The sequence below is a fragment of the Dendrobium catenatum genome, unplaced genomic scaffold (genome assembly GCF_001605985.2).
Source record: "Dendrobium catenatum unplaced genomic scaffold, ASM160598v2 fragScaff_scaffold_183, whole genome shotgun sequence".
In the NCBI taxonomy this organism is placed as follows: domain Eukaryota; kingdom Viridiplantae; phylum Streptophyta; class Magnoliopsida; order Asparagales; family Orchidaceae; genus Dendrobium; species Dendrobium catenatum.
Window position 1 is genome coordinate 107496 of NW_021318645.1, and position 20862 is coordinate 128357.

The window sequence follows — 20862 nt, forward strand, 5'->3', positions numbered from 1 at the left end:
TTAATGGAAGAAGATGTTGGGGATGATGGACTATAAAATCGTGATAAAACAAATAAGAAAATAGAAGCAATAGAAAGTAAATGATACCAGAATTTAATGTAAAAAAAAAACTCAAAATAGGGCTGAAAAATCATGAAGCGACACCGCACCAAGAAATTCAATATGAAAATTGGTAGTAATAAGTACCAATCTCTCTTCTCACTCACACTCTCCTTGCTTCTCTTCTCAAATGTACCATTCTCTGTGTTTTACTATAAAAAATACAACATAAAGATAAGTAAATAAGCCCAAGGGACGCAAAGCATTAGAAAAACAAGAAAGAAAATCATCAACCCCTCCTCGCAGCATTGTGGCACCATTTTGGAGCATTAAGGTGCTTGAACCTCTGTCTTGATCCGTTGTGGTGTTGTATCTAAGACGCTGCGGCGCTCCGCTCTCTGTTGTTCAGCACTGGGGCGCTCAAGGACACAACGTCGGAGCACCCATATACACAGCACCTGTAATATACGATTTAACTTGTCTGTTCGATTGAACCGGCCAGCCCTTAAATAGTCACGCGAACAAGGACTGCGCGGAAGCTGGGTGGACTGCATGCACGCTCAACGGCATCGACCATGATTCTGAGCTAATGAACATGTACGGGGATGAAAGTAAATGACTCTTCTCTAAATATAACTCCCTCCTCTTCATTCGCAAAAATAAGTGCAGTCGAGAGAAACTACTAAGAGGAAGAACGAGAAGGAAGGTATGCTATTTCCAATTTCTTTCACTTTGTGTGCAATTTCTTCACGATTTAATCTTAAGAAAATATTCAAATCTTTTTTAAAGGTAAAGGAAGAGAACTTGACAGAGAAAGAAAGAGATTTTGTGTTAGAAAATTTTGCTTTGTAAGTGATTTTAATCATATTTATTTCTTGTTCGAATTTTGAAGAATATAAATTATAAATTTTATTTTATTAGTAATAATATTGTATGCTTTTAGAAATGAGGAGAATCTTATGGAGAAAGAGGAAGTATTTAAATTTTGGAAAATCCCTTCACAAGAAAGTGCAAGTATTCTGTCCAAATTGAGAGAAAGAAAATTTAACAATTCTCTTAATTGAAGAGACATTATTGTTCTAGGAAGAATTGAATTACAACAAACTTAAATCGGCCGGTGGAAGAAGGAGATTTCTCAAAAAGGAAGGTAAATTTTGATGAGCTAATTATTTTGATATAATAAAAAATTTGGGATGAATTAGAGCTATTTTATGTTATGATTAACAATGTTCAATTAGGTAAAAGTTTCCTTTATAAGTGTTTGAAATAATTTATGTTATCGTAATGAGAGTAGGAATACTTGATATTATTTTGAAGATCTGATTAAGTACTCTAAGTTGAAATTTTATATTAATTAGGATCTCATTTATGTTTTTTTACAGTGGAAGATCTTCATAATTGAATTGAAACGAGTGTTGAAAAATTCATAGCAAAGCTTTACGTTTTAAAAAATTCACTTTTGGGTTGACCGACCAATCCGATTTTGACCCGTTTAAATTTATTTTTCTTTAATTTTTTTAAATTTGTTGGTATGTTTATCTTATTTTTTATTTAAGTAATTTAAATTTGTTATTAAAAGTTGTAATTTTTTTAATCAAAACTAATTATCATATCACGTTCAAGTCATTCAAGTTGCTATCGGGTCGGATTAGGTTTGCATTTGTTATATGTTTACTAAATGTGTCAGGTTCAGGTTAACCAGATTGAGATCAAGTCAATTTCAAGTCAGACCCAAATCTCACTAATTGACCCGTTTTGACACCCCTATATTCCAAGAACTCGTATTTGGAATTCAACAAGGACTCATTAGTCCATTCATCAGGTCCAACAACAACCCCCATATTTAACTCTCTAACAAATGAATTGAACAAAGTAAAGTTCAACTTGCCCAAAAATTAAAGTAGTCAAGAGAGAGTTTAACATGCTCAAAAATTAAACTTTTTGAGGGAGTGTTCAACTTACTTAAGAATTAAACAAATCAAAGTGGCAAATTTACAACTCAATAGAATCAATTATAAAAAACCTGATGAACTCGTTCCAAACAAAATAGGCGAAAAGTTATTCCAAACAAAAGAATAACTTAAGATTTTTTGTTTTTGTTTTTTAGAATATCTTTCTCGGCTACTATTTTTAAAAATATTCTATAATTTTTTTTTAGATAAAAAATTGCAAAATAATTGTCTTTAAAATACCTATCATTATTATTTTGGGATATTTAGGTTAATTAAGGCAAATTCACGCATCACGTACGTAAAACTCAAATCCAAAATCTCTTAGTTATAATCAAAACTTCCAGCTAATAGATCAAGATAAGCTTCATGCCTATTAATTTTGTACGAACTATTTTTATCATTGTTAAGCAGTGAAGAGGTGTTCCCAAACAAATCCTTTCAACATGTGATAAGTGTGTTGGCATTTGGCAACAAATTAATTCATGTACATCAACTTACGGAATTATTTCAAAGCTTAGCCAAAGTTGTCCCCTCACAACTCCATTTCACATGGAAAAGCAAATTGTAAAAGTTCTCAATCTCTACAGACTGAGATATCTATTTATATGCAGGAAACAATATAGGAAGAAGAAGGAATTGGAGGACCAAAGGAATAACCCTTGAGCTCTATGCTATTTGTATTTCCATTTTTATGTATTTTGTACACATTATTGCATATGTGCATATATACACCTATGTGTCCCCTTTGCGCCTCGGTTGATTTTGGTTTGAGATGGGATTGGGTCCGGGTACATATTTATGACCCATTTTTAGAATTGGATTGGGTTCGGGTTGAGTCAATTAAAGCTAAGTCAAATTTGGGTTGGATTCGAACCTGGCCTGAAAATCGATTTTAACACCCCTAATAAGGAGTTTGTTGTGCCAACAAGCAAGAGTGATAATTCTATTTACTGAGCCAACAATTCTAGATACTATTACTGATTACTCGGAAAATGCCACATAAGCCGTAATACATTACTTGTTTAATATGACTAATTGGCGATGCATCAATTGTTGTTATTTATTGTTATTGAGTATATGATTATACTGTTACTATTATTGAGCATGTAATTATACTGTTAATGTTACTGAGCACGTGATTAAGACAATGATACTGGTATAATTGAGCATCATGTGTGCACTCCTATACCAGTAATGAATAATATTGTATTGTATTGCTATGGTTTTAACACTTTTTATTGGTTTATATGATTTTTGTAATAGCACTGCTACGAGATATGATTTAAGAATGATGGTTCATTATTTTACTGCTTCGACATCCGTGCCGTTTTGTTTAATCGGGATAACAATTTCAGTTGTATTTTACTGTTTATGCACAAATTTATGATCATATTAAATGTTATTGTTATGGATTGAATGAATTCATGCATATTGCTTCTTTTTATATTCTTCGAGTTCAGTGGTTGAATTTTAGTGACCTAGTAGTCTTCTTAAGCTTATCATATTTGATTTAATGATTTCTGATCAGGGAAGATGATCAGGAGTGTGGATTAATCTGATACATGATTCTTCATGTTTTTATGTTATTTTGTATGTAATTTTTAGTTATTATTTTGATCAATAGATTGACTTTCATTGATATTTATATTATTGAAAAGAGATTAGATAGCTCTAATTATTGTTATAAAAATGACAATTCTTTTTAATTTAGGTTTTGGGGCGTGACAACCACTAAATTGGCATATTAGAAATATAGTATCTAATTAAGAGATTATTAGGCTCAAATTCAACATTCCCTATATCTTAGTGGGAAAAATTTAGTTTTGATTTTCAAGATTGATAATTATCAAACTTAAGATCCAATAATTTGTTCTTTCAAGATTAGTAACTAAAAAAGTCAAGATCCATTAACACTTACCATCACATGCTATTATATAAAAGAGAAAGAAATGATGGTTGCATGGCATATATAGCCACAAGCAAATATGACAAAGACTTGGAGAGAGAAGAGAGGGAAAATGACAAATTTAAAGAGAAGGGAAGAATTTTTTTAAGTACTTGAAGGAAGGAAAATTTTCAATATTTTGAAGGAGATGCTACTAGCTTCTACTTCATAAAAAAAGACAAGCTTTTGATTGAACAATTGTAATGGATAATGGGGGTAGTAACATCAACAACATGCTTGTTTAAACCTAGTTCAAATCATTCAGGGCATACACTGGAGGAGAAACAAAGAAATGCGAAGAAGAAGAATTCGTAATGGGAGCTCACTTGGGGTATACATCAGTGGGATGTATGAAAGAGAAAAGGAGATCGTGATGTGAGCACATTAAGGGCATGCATTATTTGAATGATGACTATGTGCAATGGAGAAGAGAAGAGAAGTTTGTGATGTAAGTTTGCTTAGGTGGTCCTCAATAAGGAGTTTGTGATGGAAGCTCGCTTAAATCAATTCTTAATGGGACCTACAATATGTGAAGGAGAAGAGTAATTCGTGACAGCAAGTTTATGTATGAAGTTTATGACAAGAGCAACTCTCAATTTCAAAACAAAACTCAAAGCTTTGAATAAGGATTATATTAAAATTTAAATTTAAGTTTGAATAAGCTTTGTTTCAGCTGTATTTTACTGTTTATGCACAAATTTATGATCATATTAAATGTTATTGTTATGGATTGAATGAATTCATGCATATTGCTTCTTTTTCTATTCTTCGAGTTCAGCGGTTGAATTTTAGTGACCTAGTAGTCTTCTTAAGCTTATTATATTTGATTTAATGATTTCTGATCAGGGAAGAAGATCAGGAGTGTGGATTAATCTAATACATGATTCTTCATGTTTTTATGTTATTTTGTATGTAATTTTTAGTTATTATTTTGTATCCAGGAGTAAGTAGACAATATGTTATATATATATATATATATATTGATATTTTGATCAATAGATTGACTTTCATTGATATTTATATTATTGAAAAAAGATTAGATAGCTCTAATTATTGTTATAAAAATGACAATTCTTTTTAATTTAGGTTTTGGGGCGTGACAACCACTAAATTGGCATATTAGAAATATAGTATCTAATTAAGAGATTATTAGGCTCAAGTTCAACATTCCCTATATCTTAGTGGGCAAAATTTAGTTTTGATTTTCAAGATTGATAGTTATCAAACTTAAGATCCAATAATTTTTTCTTTTCAAGATTAGTAACTAAAAAAGTCAAGATCCATTAACACTTACCATCACATGCTATTATATAAAAGAGAAAGAAATAATGGTTGCATGGCATATATAGCCACAAGCAAATATGACAAAGACTTGGAGAGAGAAGAGAGGGAAAATAACAAATTTAAAGAGAAGGGAATACCTTTTTTAAGTACTTGAAGGAAGGAAAATTTTCAATATTTTGAAGGAGATGCTACTAGCTTCAACTTCATAAAAAAAGATGTGCTTTTGATTGAACAATTGTAATGGATAATGGGGGTAGTAACATCAACAACATGCTTGTTTAAACCTAGTTCGAATCATTCAGGGCATACACTGGAGTAGAAACAAAGAAATACGAAGAAGAAGAGTTAGTAATGGGAGCTCACTTGGGGTATACATCAGTGGGATGCATGAAAGAGAAAAGGAGATGGTGATGTGAGCACATTAAGGGCATGCATTATTTGAATGATGAACATGTGCAATGCAGTAGAGAAGAGAAGTTTGTGATGTAAGCTTGCTTAGGTGGTCCTCAATAAGGAGTTTGTGATGGAAGCTCGCTTAAATCAATTCTTAATGGGACTTACAATATGTGAAGGAGAAGAGTAATTTGTGACAACAAGTTTATGTATGAAGTTTATGATAGGAGCAACTCTCAATTTCAAAACAAAACTCAAAGCTTTGAATAAGGATTATATTCAAATTTAAATTTAAGTTTGAATAAGCTTTGCACTAGTTTGAAAATAGTTTAAATTTAAACTTTTTTTAAAGTAATGACTATAATAAAAAAGTTTTTTTTTTTCCAATAATAATCTATTCCGAAATGCAATTCCTTCTAACGATTTTCTTATGTATAGAAGATTATTGGATAATAATGCTTATCCTAGATGGTGCCAATCAATTGAAACATCAGAACATATAGCAGTTGCATGCTTGAAGTTTATCAAATTCATAGAGTATTTTAATAAATGGGAAGGATTTCCGGTTCATGTTTTCATCTCTTTTGTTGAATGCTATGAGAAGTTGGTAAGGTTAGCAAATAATAACTCTTTTATTGATAATATATATTATACTGCCATATTTGTTTCATGGAAGAGTAGATATAAAGTAAAGCATTGAGGAAATGAAGATTGTTATATTAGAATAGCTTATATTGTAATCATTTATGCTATTTCATCTCAAACAAAATTCATTTGGGAAAATTGGGGTGTTAATAAGCTCAAACAGCTGTTTAATAAGTTTTTGCACCATCCTGCCCCTGAATGGATAAAAGTTAACATCGATGCATCTCTGTTAAGATATAGTAAAACAAGTATTGGAGGAATATTCAAAGATTATAAAAGGAAGATTTTTGTTGGTGTTTTGTTTCAACTACTTACATTGGGATATAGCTCAATTGGAGATGATGGCTGTTAAATCTTTGAAGAGAATTATGCAAGGACGGATGCTTGAATACAATGGAATTATTATTAAATGTATCTAGATACTTCAGGATTCAATGAGAAAAGTTAATTTGGAAAATGAATATATTTTGACGAAGGATTTATCTTTTTAAAAGATTTCAATCAAATTTTATTTTATTTTTATAATAGTTGTAATAAGTTAGTTGATTTTTGTGCTAATTATGCTATTTTTAGCTATTTTTTGGGGATGATATTAGTTGTAATAATATTCCACCATATTTTTGTTAAAGGAGGAATGTGATAAATTTTCTATCATTTAGTATTAAAAAAAAAAGACTATAATAAACAAGCAACCATTATAATGAGTTGATGTGAAATTAAAAAATAAAATTTGATATATTTCTTAAAATAAACAAATTTAGTCAGACAAGCAGAGCCCTGCATTGGGTACCCATACTCACACCCATCCATGCACCCACCTATACCCCATGCACCCACCCATACCCAATGGGTATGTGTGGATGGGTACTCAACATCGGGGGATAAATCGATTTGCATTGCTAATTATCGTATGTTTTATATTATTGCAATACTCACTATATAATGTGCAGTACTTAACCATGTTACGATTACGATAAATTCTAATATGCATCTTGATAGTTTGCAATCAGAGTAAAGGACAATAAGCCTCAAGACCATCAATCCGTGGTAGACTTCATTCAAAAAGTATGAAAAAGTGGGTGAATATAGACAGTATGACATCCCAAAAATGACTATGGATGGACATGGGTGGGCACCCGTCCGAATAAAACATGGCTATCAAATTAGGACGCCATGGCTTTGCATACAAGCCAAATTACCTTTACGAGCCAAACAGGTTTCGTGGAGTTACGACCATCTCACCAACCACCCTGGATCAAACATTGCTGCTGTAACTCTTCTTACTCAAAACGGAAAAGGGTGGCCAACGGAATGAGAAAGGTCTCCCCGCAAGTTCATCGTCTCTTCCTCGGTCACCGACTTGGCTTCTAGGGTCGTCTTTAACGATCGCTTCTTGGGACCCTCGATATCGCTGGCCGCTCGCTTGGAACCCCGATTAGGAGCAATCAGACGGTTTTCAGAGATCATTCTAGAGTGTCGCGGCGATGATGGTCTTTCTTGAGGAGGAGAAGCTCTGGAAACGCCTTTTTTGTTTTGTTATTTCCTGACGTTATCTGGCGGATTCTACCATCGGCAGTGGAATGGCCGACGCGATGTCGATAATTCCGGTGTCTGTTCTCAGGAATCTTGCCGATAAGCTATACGAGAAGCGCAAGAATGCGGCCCTTGAGGTGCTTTGTACCCCTTATCATGGTTGCGGTTGGTTTTCTTCCTCTTTAATTGAAGATTTGATAATTACTGATTAGAGTTGGAAATTGGGGGAAAACACAGGTCGAAGGCATCGTGAAGCAACTAGCTCAGACGGGAGAGCATGACAAGATTACGAGTGTAATTAATCTGTTAGTCACCGAATTTACGTATTCCCCGCAGGCTAACCATAGGAAGGTGTGTGTGATTGTGGTTGGTGTCATGGCATTTTTTTCCTGTTGAACTAATTTGTTTTCTGTTTTACAATATGTCTGATATCTTTTCTGTTCATTTAAGTAATTTTTTTATATTTATTTAATTTAATTGCCAGGGGGGTTTACTAGGGCTAGCTGCAGCTACAGTAGGCCTGTCTTCAGAAGCTTCTCGGCATCTGGAGGTCAGTATTTAGAAGAAACTGTTGCAGAAGAACACTAGAAGTATTTGATTGTTTTTTTTTTTTTTGTGGGCACCATGGAAGGTTATTTCTGTCGTAAATTTAGTGCCAGTGGAAGGGATTGAAATTTATCACCATATAAATAATTTTTAGTTCCCAAATTATTAATTTTGAAAAAAAAACTGTCATCCAAAAATATATTATTTTTTATTGATTGCTTTTTTTACAACAAAACAATAAAAAATCTATCCGAAACAAAGCTTTAAGAGTTTCAGACAACAAAAACTATTGTTCCCTGCCACATGGTTGAATGCGCTACCTATATTGTTCATTTACCAGTTTTTTGTCAATACTATAGTTTCTTTGTATTTATCCTGTTTCACATCCATTATAATGTGTTTGTTCTGCTATGTATTTTATGGTTTTCTGCCATTATTAACTGCTGCAAGACTTTTTGTGCGTGTTACACGAAACAAATGGAAAAGAAAGCCTAAAAAAATATGTACATAACTCTGCTTACGATAAATGCCCTTCATTTATATTTTATAGTCCAGCATTTACATTTTATAGTCCAGCACGATGCCCAACTTATTTACAATATAGGATTTTGAATTTTGACCGCTTGAAAATTTGGTAATGACGAATAGCCGTGCTCAATTTTGTTTTGGTCTGCAAAGAAAAACAAAATATAATATCAATGCTTTAGGTTTGCTCACATATGCTGGTTTTGCGATGATGATCATGGTTCTCATTATGTGACTCCTCCTCCATATTCATCCATGGATGCTACATAACTTGGTAGCTATAGTTTATGAAAGCCTTATTGCATAACTCTTTGCCATGCTCCATTAAATTTTCCTCTATCATTTCTTTCCTTTCACTTTAATTTTATCTACTACTCATGGTGCACTTTCTTTTCTCTTTATATACATTTGATTCATTTAAGTATATTTTTCATTATTTTTTTATCAATAGGTGATGCTCCCACCATTCCTTTAGCATGAATAATTTTTACTTTGTCTTCCCATACTTATTACATAAGCATCTTAAAACCTTCCTTTTTACATCACAATCAACTTTGCTTCCAGTGATATCTTTGGTGATTAACACTCAAATCCATCCTGTATAAGGCTCAATTAGTTATAATTCCATAAATTTCCTTCAAGTTTCTATGATAAATTTTTATAATATAATACTCCTGATGCACCTCTTTCTAGCATGTTGCATTAATTCTAGAAGTTATGTGATGTGGGAACATCTTTACATTTTGTTTTATGCAGGATTATTATACCTAGAGACCTGCCACCTCTCACCTTTTGCTATTCTATCCACTTCCTATATAACTAAATATAGTACTATAGTACACTTAGCAGCTGGCCCCTTGATTGACCTCTTTTAGTTGGTATACAGTCCCCTATATGGGACTTGAGGAGAACATTTTACATCTTAGTTTTTACAGAATATACTACAGAGAAGTTTTCCACTATTTCATTGCTTGTCTTGTTTCCTATGTTTCCCTATTTCTTTGCTCCCACAACAACTTGGTATCAGAGCTTGGAGGTAAGAAATGGCGGATAGCAATAGACAACCCGCCTTCGACGGTGATCAAGGCGAAGGTGCTCTGTGGGCGCTTCAATCCAAGATTGTTAAATAATTGGAGGAACTCAAGACAGAGTTTCGTCGATTTGCCACAAAGGTATGGTTAGAATTTCAGAATATTAAAGCCGACGGCGGCAATGTCCAACTGTCGCCACCATCTATTTCCCCAACCCATCGCACAACTCTTCCGCGCGCCAGAGGTGAACGCCGTGGGCGGGCTGATGTACCCGATTTAATCGATTCGGACGTTGATTTTGGACTTCAACAGCAGTAGAATGCGTCAGACTTCGGCAATGAAGAAGTTCCGCCGTATTTCCCTCATCCTTGCCACCACCTTGATTTTCCGCCAAGACACCAAGGAGAATTTAAGGTAAAAATGGATATCCCATTATTTGACGGAAAATTACATATTGAGGACTTCCTAGATTGTGAACGATTCGTAGAGACGTTCTTTGAATATATGGGTATTATGCAAGACAAACAAGTGAAATATGTAGCGTGCCGGCTGCGAGGCGGAGCAAGCGCTTGGTGGCAGCATAGTCGGCACTGGGAAGGGAAAGGCAACGTCCGAACTTGTGCTAGAATGAAACAACTATTGCGAAGCCACTATTTGCCCACGGACTATGAACAAACTCTATACATGAAGTTTCAATAGTGTATGTAGGGCCATCAGAGCATGAGCGATTATACGGAGGAGTTTTATCGCCTTAGTGCTTGTAACAACTTGAATGAGACTACTAACCAAATAGTAGCTTGTTACATCGGGGGATTGAAAGAAGCTATACAAGACAAATTAGAATTGAATTCTATGTGGTCGTTATCCTAGGCGGTCAACTTCGCTTTAAAGGCCGAAATGCAGTCCAATCAGCCAGCTTATTCTCTACCACAATGCCGGCAATTCAGTGATTTTCCTGCATCGGACAATCGTGGTTAAAGCTCCAATCATAATAGTGTATCAAAGCCGGTGCCTAAATCTATACCTGCAGCATTGCTGCCCCAACAAGAAGTTCATAATAAGATGAATGGCCCAGAAAGGAAAAATCCGTATGGCCGACCTACTACACTGAAATGTTTCAGGTGCTTCCAACCAGGACATAAGTCCAATGAATGCCCAAACCATCAACAACTACAGCTTCTTGAAGGCTAGTCAGACCCTTACAATTTCGTGACCGAAGCTGAAGGCAAGGAAGAGTATGAAGAAATAGCCAGGGATGAAGGAGAACCTATCATTTGTGTACTGCAGAAATTGTTGCTCACTGCTAGTCAGAACACTATCTCGCAATGCAATGCTATCTTCAGATCAAAGTGTACTATAAAGGGGAAGGTCTGTGACCTCTTGATTGACAATGGGTGCACCGAAAACATTATCTCATGAGCTGTAGTGCAAGCACTGCAACTCAAGACCATCAAAAACCCAAATCCTTATGGATTAGTTGGGTTAAAAAGGGCCTTGACATTCAGGTGTTGAACATTTGCCAAGTACATTTTTTCCATTGGTAAGCACTACACCACTGAAATACCTTGTTATGTTCTTGATATGGATGTTTTCCATTTAATTCTTGGTAGACGTGGCAATTTGACCCGGGAGTTACGTACGATGGGCGGGCAAACACGTACTCTTTTGAGTGGAAGGGACGCAAGTTACGACTACTATCAACTACACCATCCCCAACAGGCGACGAAGGGGACCGCATGCCTGGTCTTTGGCATTGTGTCAGGCAACTCACTCTTGAAGATGGGGAAAGAAGCTAGATCCATTGTTGCTATTTTGTTAGTTGAAGCCAACCCCGAGACAACCCAAGTCAATTATTTGCCTTAAGTAATGAAGCTACTGGATGATTTCGCAGATGTTGTACCCGCGGACCTTCCCAAGGAATTACCGCCAATGCGATCTATATAGCACCAAATAGATTTTACTCCAGGGGATGCATTACCCAACTTGCCACATTATAAAATGATCCCCACCGAACACCAACAACTGCAGAAGATTGCCGACGAACTTCTGGACAAGCAATTGATTCAACCGAGCCTCAGTCCATGTGCCGTGTCGGCATTACTGGTCCCCAAGAAAGACGAGTCGTAGAGGATGTGTATTGATAGCCGGACTATCAATAAAATAACCGTCAAGTACCGATTTCCGGTTCCAAGGTTGGAGGATATGCTATATTATTTGGAGGGAGCTAAGTTTTTCTCAAAGCATCTTTAGGAGCGGGTACCATCATATTAGAATTCGGCCCGAAAACGAATGGAAGACAGCTTTCAAGACGCAAAATGGGTTATTGAATGGAAAGTTATGCCTTTTGGCTTGTGCAACGCACTGGCGATATTTTTTAGACTAATGTCTGAAGTCTTAAAGCCTCTATTGGGCAAGTGTTGCGTGGTCTACTTTGACGACATTTTAGTCTTCAGTCCATCTATAGATGAACATTGGGGACACTTGCGGAGTGTCTTTGACTTGTTACGAGCCCACAAGCTATACTTAAATACAACCAAATGTGAATTTGCCACTTCCTCTGTTCATTTTCTGGGTTATGTTGTTTCGGCTCAAGGAGCAGCTATGGATCCAAACAAGATTCTCACTATCCAGCAGTGGCCACCTAGCACATTGACGGAAATCCGAAGCTTCCACGGATTAGCAAATTTTTGCAGAAGATTCATCCGTGGTTTCAGCATAATTATGTCCCGGATCACTGATTGCTTAAAATCTAGCTCTTTTAAATGGGGTGATGAGCAACAACGAAGCTTTCGCAACATCAAAGATGCTCTCACCTCGGCACTGGTGTTGGCAGCACCCAACTTCAGCAAGGCATTTCATGTCGATACAAACGCCTCCGCAATAGGAATTAGCGCCGAGCTTTCACACGGAACTTCAAACCGACATCAAATTAAGCTCAGCCTACCACCCTCAGACCAATGGCCAAACTGATGTGGTGGATCGCACATTGGGCAACATGCTACGATGTCTGGTGCAGGACAATCCAAAGAAATGGGACGATGTCTTGGGCCAAGCCGAGTTTGTCTACAATTCCATGAGCAATCAATCCACGGGTATGTGTCATTTTAATGTCGTCTACACTAAACCTCCTAATCAAATTGTAGACATCGCAATCTTGCCGAAGTGCTGTAATCTTGAGGCGGCCAAGCTAGCGGGGGTCTTTAAGTCAATGCTGGATACTGTTCACGATAAATTGCAAAGTTCCAATGATGTGTACAAGCAAGCTGCGGACGTACATCGCAGAGCCAAGACCTTCCAGCTCGGAGAGCTAGTCGTGGTTCGTTTAAGGAGAGATTTCTAGTTGGGACACATTCGAAGATTAGGCCAAGAAAGGTTGGGCCAGTCACTATCAGACACAAGATTAGTGACAATGCCTATGTCGTCAACCTCCCTTCCAACATTTTGACATTGTCCACCTTCAACGTCGCCGATATCAGTCCCTACCATTTAGCTGACTCGACAGTGATAGAAATCAATTCGCTGGACGCAAATTCTCCTGAAGTGGAGGAGAACTGATGTGGGAACATATTTACATTTTGTTTTATGTTGGATTATTATACCTAGAGACCTACCACCTCTCATCTTTTGCTATTCTCTCCACTTCCTATATAACTAAATATAGTACTATAGTACACTTAGCAGCTGGCCCCTTGATTGGCCTCTTTTAGTTGGTATACCGTCCCCTATATGGGACTTGAGGAGAACATTTTATAGCTTAGTTTTTACAGAATATACTACAGAGAAGTTTTCCACTGTTTCATTGCTTGTCTTGTTTCCTGTGTTTCCCTATTTCTTTGCTCCCACAACATTATGTCATTGCGTGCATCACAATATCTTAATATAATAGGTCCAAGCTTCTTAACCCTAGCCCACTTAGGTATAAATTAATCATTTTACAAAAGTGACATATAATTATCAAATTGACATTGCTGATTGCCCTGGTTATATCAAGATAGACTTGAAATCGCATGTTTTAAATGGTGAAAAGTGCACAGGAGGATCAGCTTGTTGTTGGGTTTAACCTTGAGTTTCACCTTTTCACGAATTGAGAAGGAGAACCTTATAGAATATTACGTGGTAGTGGTTATCGAGAGCTCTCTAGATTTTAGCAAAAATGAATATAAAAATCTTGAGGAAGATATTGTTTGCTAAGTAACCATTTTTATAGTTGCTGAAAAATCTGAGTGCTACAAGCATTCGATATTTAGAAACTTTCTTACTGGGTGAGTATTAAAGATGCCTTTATTTGGATGAGATGTTGCAGCCGAGCACTATAGACTTATGGAGGAGTTACTCATGGGGAAGTCTTGTATATATATATAGACTTATGGAGGATTCCTCTTAGCTATTTGACATTAATCAAAATAAAGGAGAATCACTAAAGAATTGTTTCTTATGAGAGGACCTCGACGTTGTCATAGCCTTCCTCCACTTTGCAACATCTTATTTTCTAACCCTTTCTTGGTTCTTAGTTGTTCTTTATGGGCACAACTTCTTGAAATGTATTTCTTTATGAAAACAAAAGTATTTCCTTCTTGCCTTTGACTTGGACCTTGATTGGTTCTCAATTTTTGATCTTCATCGCACAATTAGCCATTTAATTGCACTATCCTGATTATGTTTTACTTTTTTTTTTATTTCTTTTGAATTTAGTGCAGCCTTTACTTCTGACATTGCTAAGACATTCTTTCCAAAAAGCATAGCATCAACAAAATATTCATACCTACTTGGTAATGTACTTGTGAGAGTAATTGCCTAATGTTCATCATTTATTCTCAGAACTAAGCTTTTTAAATCAAGAACCATTCGATTAAATTCATCCACATACTTATTTCAATGGTTTTTACTCCTCAGTTTTCCATGTATATAATTTATTCTTTAGTTACTATTGATTGGCAAAAGAATTATCTTGTACAAGGATTTAAACTTTTTCCTATGTCACTGACTGCTCTTTCATACACAATTTCTCGAAATACCTTATCTCCAAGACTTAGTAGAATTGAAATTCTTCTACAAGCAACGTGGAATAAGAAGACATACCTTCTTTATGGAATCCATTATTCTATTCTTCTACACAGTAAAAAAATCTTTCGAGTTTCTTCTACAACAAAAAACAATTCCTTTGCTTGAGTCTTCTGTATGTTTGAACAACAACACAACCTTCTCATAGAACGTTTCCATTGATGACAAGGATGATACACATCCATCTCATTGATACAACAACTCCACGATAATCCTTCCTCGCAGGTTTCAGTGCCTGCCTCATTAAGCCTTATAAAAAAACTCGAGTTACTCCTCGAGGTGCTTTTCACTGGAATTGTGTTGAGACAGGCCTCATATTGCACAATTTTAAACAATGCTAAAGAGTTAAAAGACCATTTTGATCTTTTTCTCATATTTCAAAATATGGAGAAAATATTTGAAGACTATGACCTTTGTAGAGCACTTATTATTATTGTTTCTAAACAATTGCATCTTGTTCTTTCTAGAGACATTTAGTTTTGTTTATTATTGTTATTTTTTTGCTGTTATGCGGTTCCATATTTTCCAAAGCTTACCAAACTCGAACGAATATGCAAGCTAAATTTTCTAGTGAATCTGCGCTGATCTAGTTCTTAACTGACAACTGGTAAAATTCCATAGTTTAAGGTTTTCTGTTTGAGACTAATTCACATTTCTACCTGTACTAAAATTTAGCCATGATTTTATATTATCATTATGCCCTTAGTTATTTGTAATTGGACTCCATAAAATAGCCAACTTTCCTGATTTATTCCCTTTTCTGATTGTTATCTTTATTTCACTTTCTTATCCGTGTCCCCTTTTTTAAGCTGTTCCCCCTAACCTTCTACTGTTTTATTTTCACACTTATTTTATTCCATGAATATTAATGTGTTCTTTAAATCCTTATATTTTCAGCCTGTCCATTATTTACCTATCCCACTGTACCTCGCCTTAGGAAATGCATGGTCCTTAGAATTTTAGCCTTTTCTTATAATTTATATGCTCTGTGTTTTGTATTATATGTGCCAACTAAATCTGATTGAAGATGAATTTCATTTGGGAAAATCATACTTCTATAGAAGATGATTTACTTCTATTATAATTTTTGTAGCATTACTTTGATAAACGGATATGCGTATATACTATTAACAAATATAGTTTTTGCGAGTCACTTGCATCCTGCATCTCTTTCTATTTAATCTACTTTCTGAATGTAAGTTATGCTACCGGTATCTCAAGGATGTCTTGCTTCAATTTATAAAAGTTACTAATCTCCATAGAGTTTTTACTTCATTAATATATTGTTGTTTTTTGTGAATTCAGCAAATTGGACCTCCTGTGCTTAATTCTTTCCTTGACCAAGACAATAGTGTTCGATTTTATGCTTGTGAAGCACTATACAACATAGCTAAGGTGTGTTCTTTGTCATTTTCTTATTGCATTATACTTAATGCATTTTATGATTATCTCAGATTTATTTAATAGGATAATATGGGTGCAAATGGGATATAACTTTTAGAATTAATACATGGTGGTTATAATGAAGAATTAAAAGAAAGGTAATTAAACTAGAAGTAGTGGTTAGTGATGAAATAGTCACAAATAGTTAGGTCAAGTATGAGAGAAATGAGAATGTTAAGAAATGATTATATTAAATGAATAGTGGGAATAAAAACTAGCATTTCAAAGTGATAAGCTAGTAGAAAATTGATTCAGATGATTTGAGCATGTACAATAGAAGGGTAAATTGCATTTCAAATCTTGATTGATAAAGTTGATGTGGAATGATTAGGAAGGAAACTTGGTGTTCCATAGCTAATATAGCTACAGGCTGCGCAAAAATAAATGTGTAAAAAAGAGTTAACATCTTAGAAGCCATAGTTGGCAAAAATGGAAAATGTTGTTTCATAAGAACAACCTGGAATTCTATGTATAAGATTGTGGCGACAGCAGTGGCTCATGATAATAGTTAGTTTAATCTTTCATGTAATGCAAAATCTAACTGTTTTGTTTTTTGTTGACAGGTTGTTAGAGGAGATTTTATTGTATATTTCAATCAGATTTTTGATGCACTTTGTAAGCTCTCAGCAGACTCAGACGCCAATGTACAAAGTGCTGCTCATCTGCTAGATCGGCTTGTAAAGGTAAATTTATGAAATTATTTTGTTTATTTGTCCGAAGGGGGAATTTTGTACTTCTGGCTAGTTGTGCTTTTACATTTTTTTTTGTGATAATTACTAACATTCAGTCAACTAAGCAGGATATTGTAACAGAAAGTGATCAATTCAGGTGTAGAATCTGATATCATTTGTTTAAAATTTTCCATGAAGGTCTCATATTCCCATTGAAAATAATCTAATTTTATTTTTCTCTTTTTATATTTAAAGCATAGAGGAATTTATCCCATTGTTACGGGAACGCTTGAATGTGTTAAACCCCTATGTTCGGCAATTTTTGGTGAGTTGGATCACTGTGTTGGATGGTGTTCCAGAGATTGATATGCTTGGCTTCCTTCCAGATTTTCTTGATGGTAATATTTCTGAAGTAGATTTATTTTGGTAGACGTTGCTTGTTCCTCAGAGCATGAATCTTATTTAATTCGAATTTATACAGGTTTGTTCAATATGCTTAGTGATTCTAGCCATGAAATACGTCAGCAAGCTGACTCCGTACTTTCAGAATTTTTACAAGAAATAAAGAACCCTCCTGTAAGTAAATTTAATTAATATTTCAGTGGTTAGCTAGAACCATTCCTTGGATCAGATGCATCTTATTTTATTTCCTACGTTCTTTTTGTTTAGTTTGTTATCAGTTCTGTACATTGTGTTTGGTATGAAGTTATGAGTTATGTACAATGTGTTTGGTATGAAGTGAAACCCAAGATGACTATTATCAACTTATATGCTAAACTTTTGTCATAGTTGTTTATCGCTTTCCTGATTCTAAAAATTTTCTGAAGAATGTAGATTACGGTCGTTTGGCTGAAATTTTGGTTCAAAGGGCAACTTCTCCTGATGAATTTACTCGGTTAACGTCTATCACATGGGTAAGGATGAATGAACTTATTCTTTGTTATCTGAGTAATGGTTTCTGGTAGGTAATCTTCCAACAGCCACTGGTTGTATTGGATGGAAGTGAAACAGTTAAATATTCATTACTTTTCATTGCTGTTTAGACTACAGTTTAGTTCGTTATTAACACTGCATCTATTGATTTTGTAGATTAATGAGTTTGTAAAAGTTGGTGGAGACCAGCTTGTTCCTTACTATGCTGATGTCCTTGGAGCAATATTACCGTGCTTATCTGACAAAGAAGAGAAGATAAGAGTTGTAAGCTCTCTTTTAATATTGCTTTTTTACCACCTTCATCTTTTAATATTGTTTTTTTTACCACCTTCATCTTTGCAATATTATTAATAATTGATAAATTAATAAAATGTGTACGTTACTTTAGTGTGATTGTTTTGACTTTTAAATAAGTATATTTCAAGAATATATATTTAAAATATGTACGTTATTGATGCGGACATCGGCACGAAGATTTGGCACATCTATCACAGGAGGCGTCGTAAATCGACGGCTCTAATTTAAATTTTAGAAAATTTTAGCTCTTATTTTCGGTTATTTCTTGTTTTACCCCTAGGTTAGTTTATGTGAGTGTTGTGGCCCAAGGGGCAATTTTGTAATGTTTAATTTTTCTTATGTTGTGGCCTATATATAGGGCCTCAAGCTATTGTAAGAGGATGATGGTTAATTTTGATATGAAAATTTTGTGTTTTCCACACTTGTGTTCTTCTTGAGAGAGGACGAGAGTGAGATTTCTATGAGAGAAATCGAGAGTTTCACCAGCCGCTGGATGGGTTCGGACTCGTGACTTGAAGTTCCTTGGAGAAGGGCAAACGAATCACCCACCAACCTTGGAGACGGCCGGGTTTGTGGTTTTCTCTTTGTATTTTCAATCTTCATCCACCACCCTCCTCTTTGCATCTTTCGTTTTATCTTATATTGTTGTTTTGTTTTGTCATCTTTTCCCTCAACTTCACAGTCCAAGCTCCATACCGAGCTCACCAAAAAGCCACCGGCCACCCATCCAGGAATTCCTCCAAACCGCCGGCCATGGCTCCCTAGCCGCTGGCCTCATCCTTTCCCCTCTCTCCTTGGATTTCCTAATTAGGAGTGCAAGATACTAGGAATTAATTTGAAATTCAAATTATTTAAAATTTGAAATTCAAATTTCTTTCCTAATTTATCATGCTATTTTTGGAAAGTTCTTAACTCAATTCTTTTGAATTTCAAATTCAAGTGGATTTGGTTAATTGCTTTCCTAATCCTAAACTTGCATTTATGCAAGCAAGACACCTCATTGGCTTGGATTTAGATTTATTTCCTTAAGCTAAGTATCTCTTTTGGAAATATTTCAAATTCTCCCAGATTTCCTCTTAACCGAATTTTCCCCAAGTGCTTTAATTTTATTTCCTGAAACCTGAAATCAGATTTTGAAAATAAAATCTCCTTCTCCTCTCAATCCCGCCACTCCTCTCTGGAATTACATTAGGAAATCTTTTCTAACAGTCACAGCAATTGTTTGGAAATATTTCTAAAGCTGAGATTATTCCTTGGCCGAAAATCTCAAGGCTCCACTGCAGTTAATTCCCTTTCCAAATCTTGCTTTTTATTTTTGGAATTAAATCCCTGTTTTCTCTCTAATGCCACCTCCTTTAATTCCGAAATTCATTTCCACATCCCTGAGAATAGAATTTAGGAATTAATTCCTAAATTCCCTCTCAGGAATTCCAAATCTGAGAATTCCAAAATCTGAGATTTTTTTATTATTATTTTTTAACTCCACGTAACAGCTCTTGGAGATATTTCCCCTGACTTCTCTCTACATCCAGCCGTTCAAGTCTTCAGATTTTCTAATTTTCCCACCGTCTCCCTCTTTATTTCCTTCCATGTATGGTTTCCAATCAAGTCCCCAAATCAATTCACTGATTTTGGGGAATTGAATTCCATTAAACTCCCTGTGTCCCGCCATCCCCCACTTCCCTACTGGGTTTGATTTTCCATCTCTTCTTCTTTCCCCTTGCAAGAAGATTCCTTTCCCCTTGCTAGCACTTGTGGGCTCCGAAAATTCGGCCCCGGCCTCCCCGCCGCGCGATTTCTTTTTTTATTTCTTCGACGAGGGAGTTTTAACTGAATAAGTTCCGAGGTAAATTTTGGAAGGCAGATGGGTTTGTAGATAAGACACTACCCAGAGATTTCGCCCTCATTTTGTGAGGACTTTATGATCTGAGTTCTGGTTTCCTATAGGCGCAAGCCCCTATAGTTAATTACCCCTCCCGATAACGAGAGAGAACTTTCGATTAAGGCTAGTCATCGATCAGATACGTAGAGATACGTGTTATCTGGCATATAGTAGCAGCAATGAGTATTGGTATTGATGATTGGAAGTTTGGAATTTGAAGGGTTTGGATATTGGGAATTGAAGAATTGGGCTTTTGGATTTGGAATTTGGTTCGGAAGATTTGATATTTAAATAGAAATTGCACCATCCTACACTTAAAGCGGATGGTGGGGGAATGGATGATGGGCCCGATCAAGATCCCATGGTTCCGTCATCCCGGGCCATCGTGGTCCCTGGTCTACTTAGTCAGAGGAGGTAGTCGACCCAACCTGACAGAAGGATCCTTGTCGGCAGCCATGGGTTGCTTCGTCCAAGGGAACCTTGTAGACCGAGATTGAATGTTTGTCTAAGGGGACAAATTTAAATCCACCTTAGCTAACAGAGGGCTTTGTGCCCTATCAATCATATCCTATTGATTCATATCTCAAGGATTTAACGCCATTAAGGAGCGTATTGGCTCTGGCCATAACCGCTATCTGTGGTGCCATTTGGCGGCAAAACCACTCGATTCAGAGGGCCCCGG

At 35.6% G+C, this 20862-nt stretch overlaps 1 protein-coding gene across 1 annotated transcript in view; it reads left to right on the forward strand.

The window, feature by feature from the left end:
- Window positions 1-7444: 7444 nt before the first annotated feature.
- The window catches only part of LOC110097253 (protein VAC14 homolog), a 71445-nt gene continuing 58027 nt past the window's right edge, over window positions 7445-20862 (forward strand). The window contains exons 1-10 of the mRNA XM_020823522.2: window positions 7445-7928; window positions 8029-8142; window positions 8276-8341; window positions 16260-16349; window positions 16961-17080; window positions 17197-17225; window positions 17324-17466; window positions 17550-17644; window positions 17896-17982; window positions 18158-18265. Coding sequence (XP_020679181.1) covers window positions 7839-7928; window positions 8029-8142; window positions 8276-8341; window positions 16260-16349; window positions 16961-17080; window positions 17197-17225; window positions 17324-17466; window positions 17550-17644; window positions 17896-17982; window positions 18158-18265 — 942 coding nt within the window. The 5' untranslated portion in view covers window positions 7445-7838. The remainder of the gene's footprint in view (window positions 7929-8028; window positions 8143-8275; window positions 8342-16259; window positions 16350-16960; window positions 17081-17196; window positions 17226-17323; window positions 17467-17549; window positions 17645-17895; window positions 17983-18157; window positions 18266-20862) is intronic.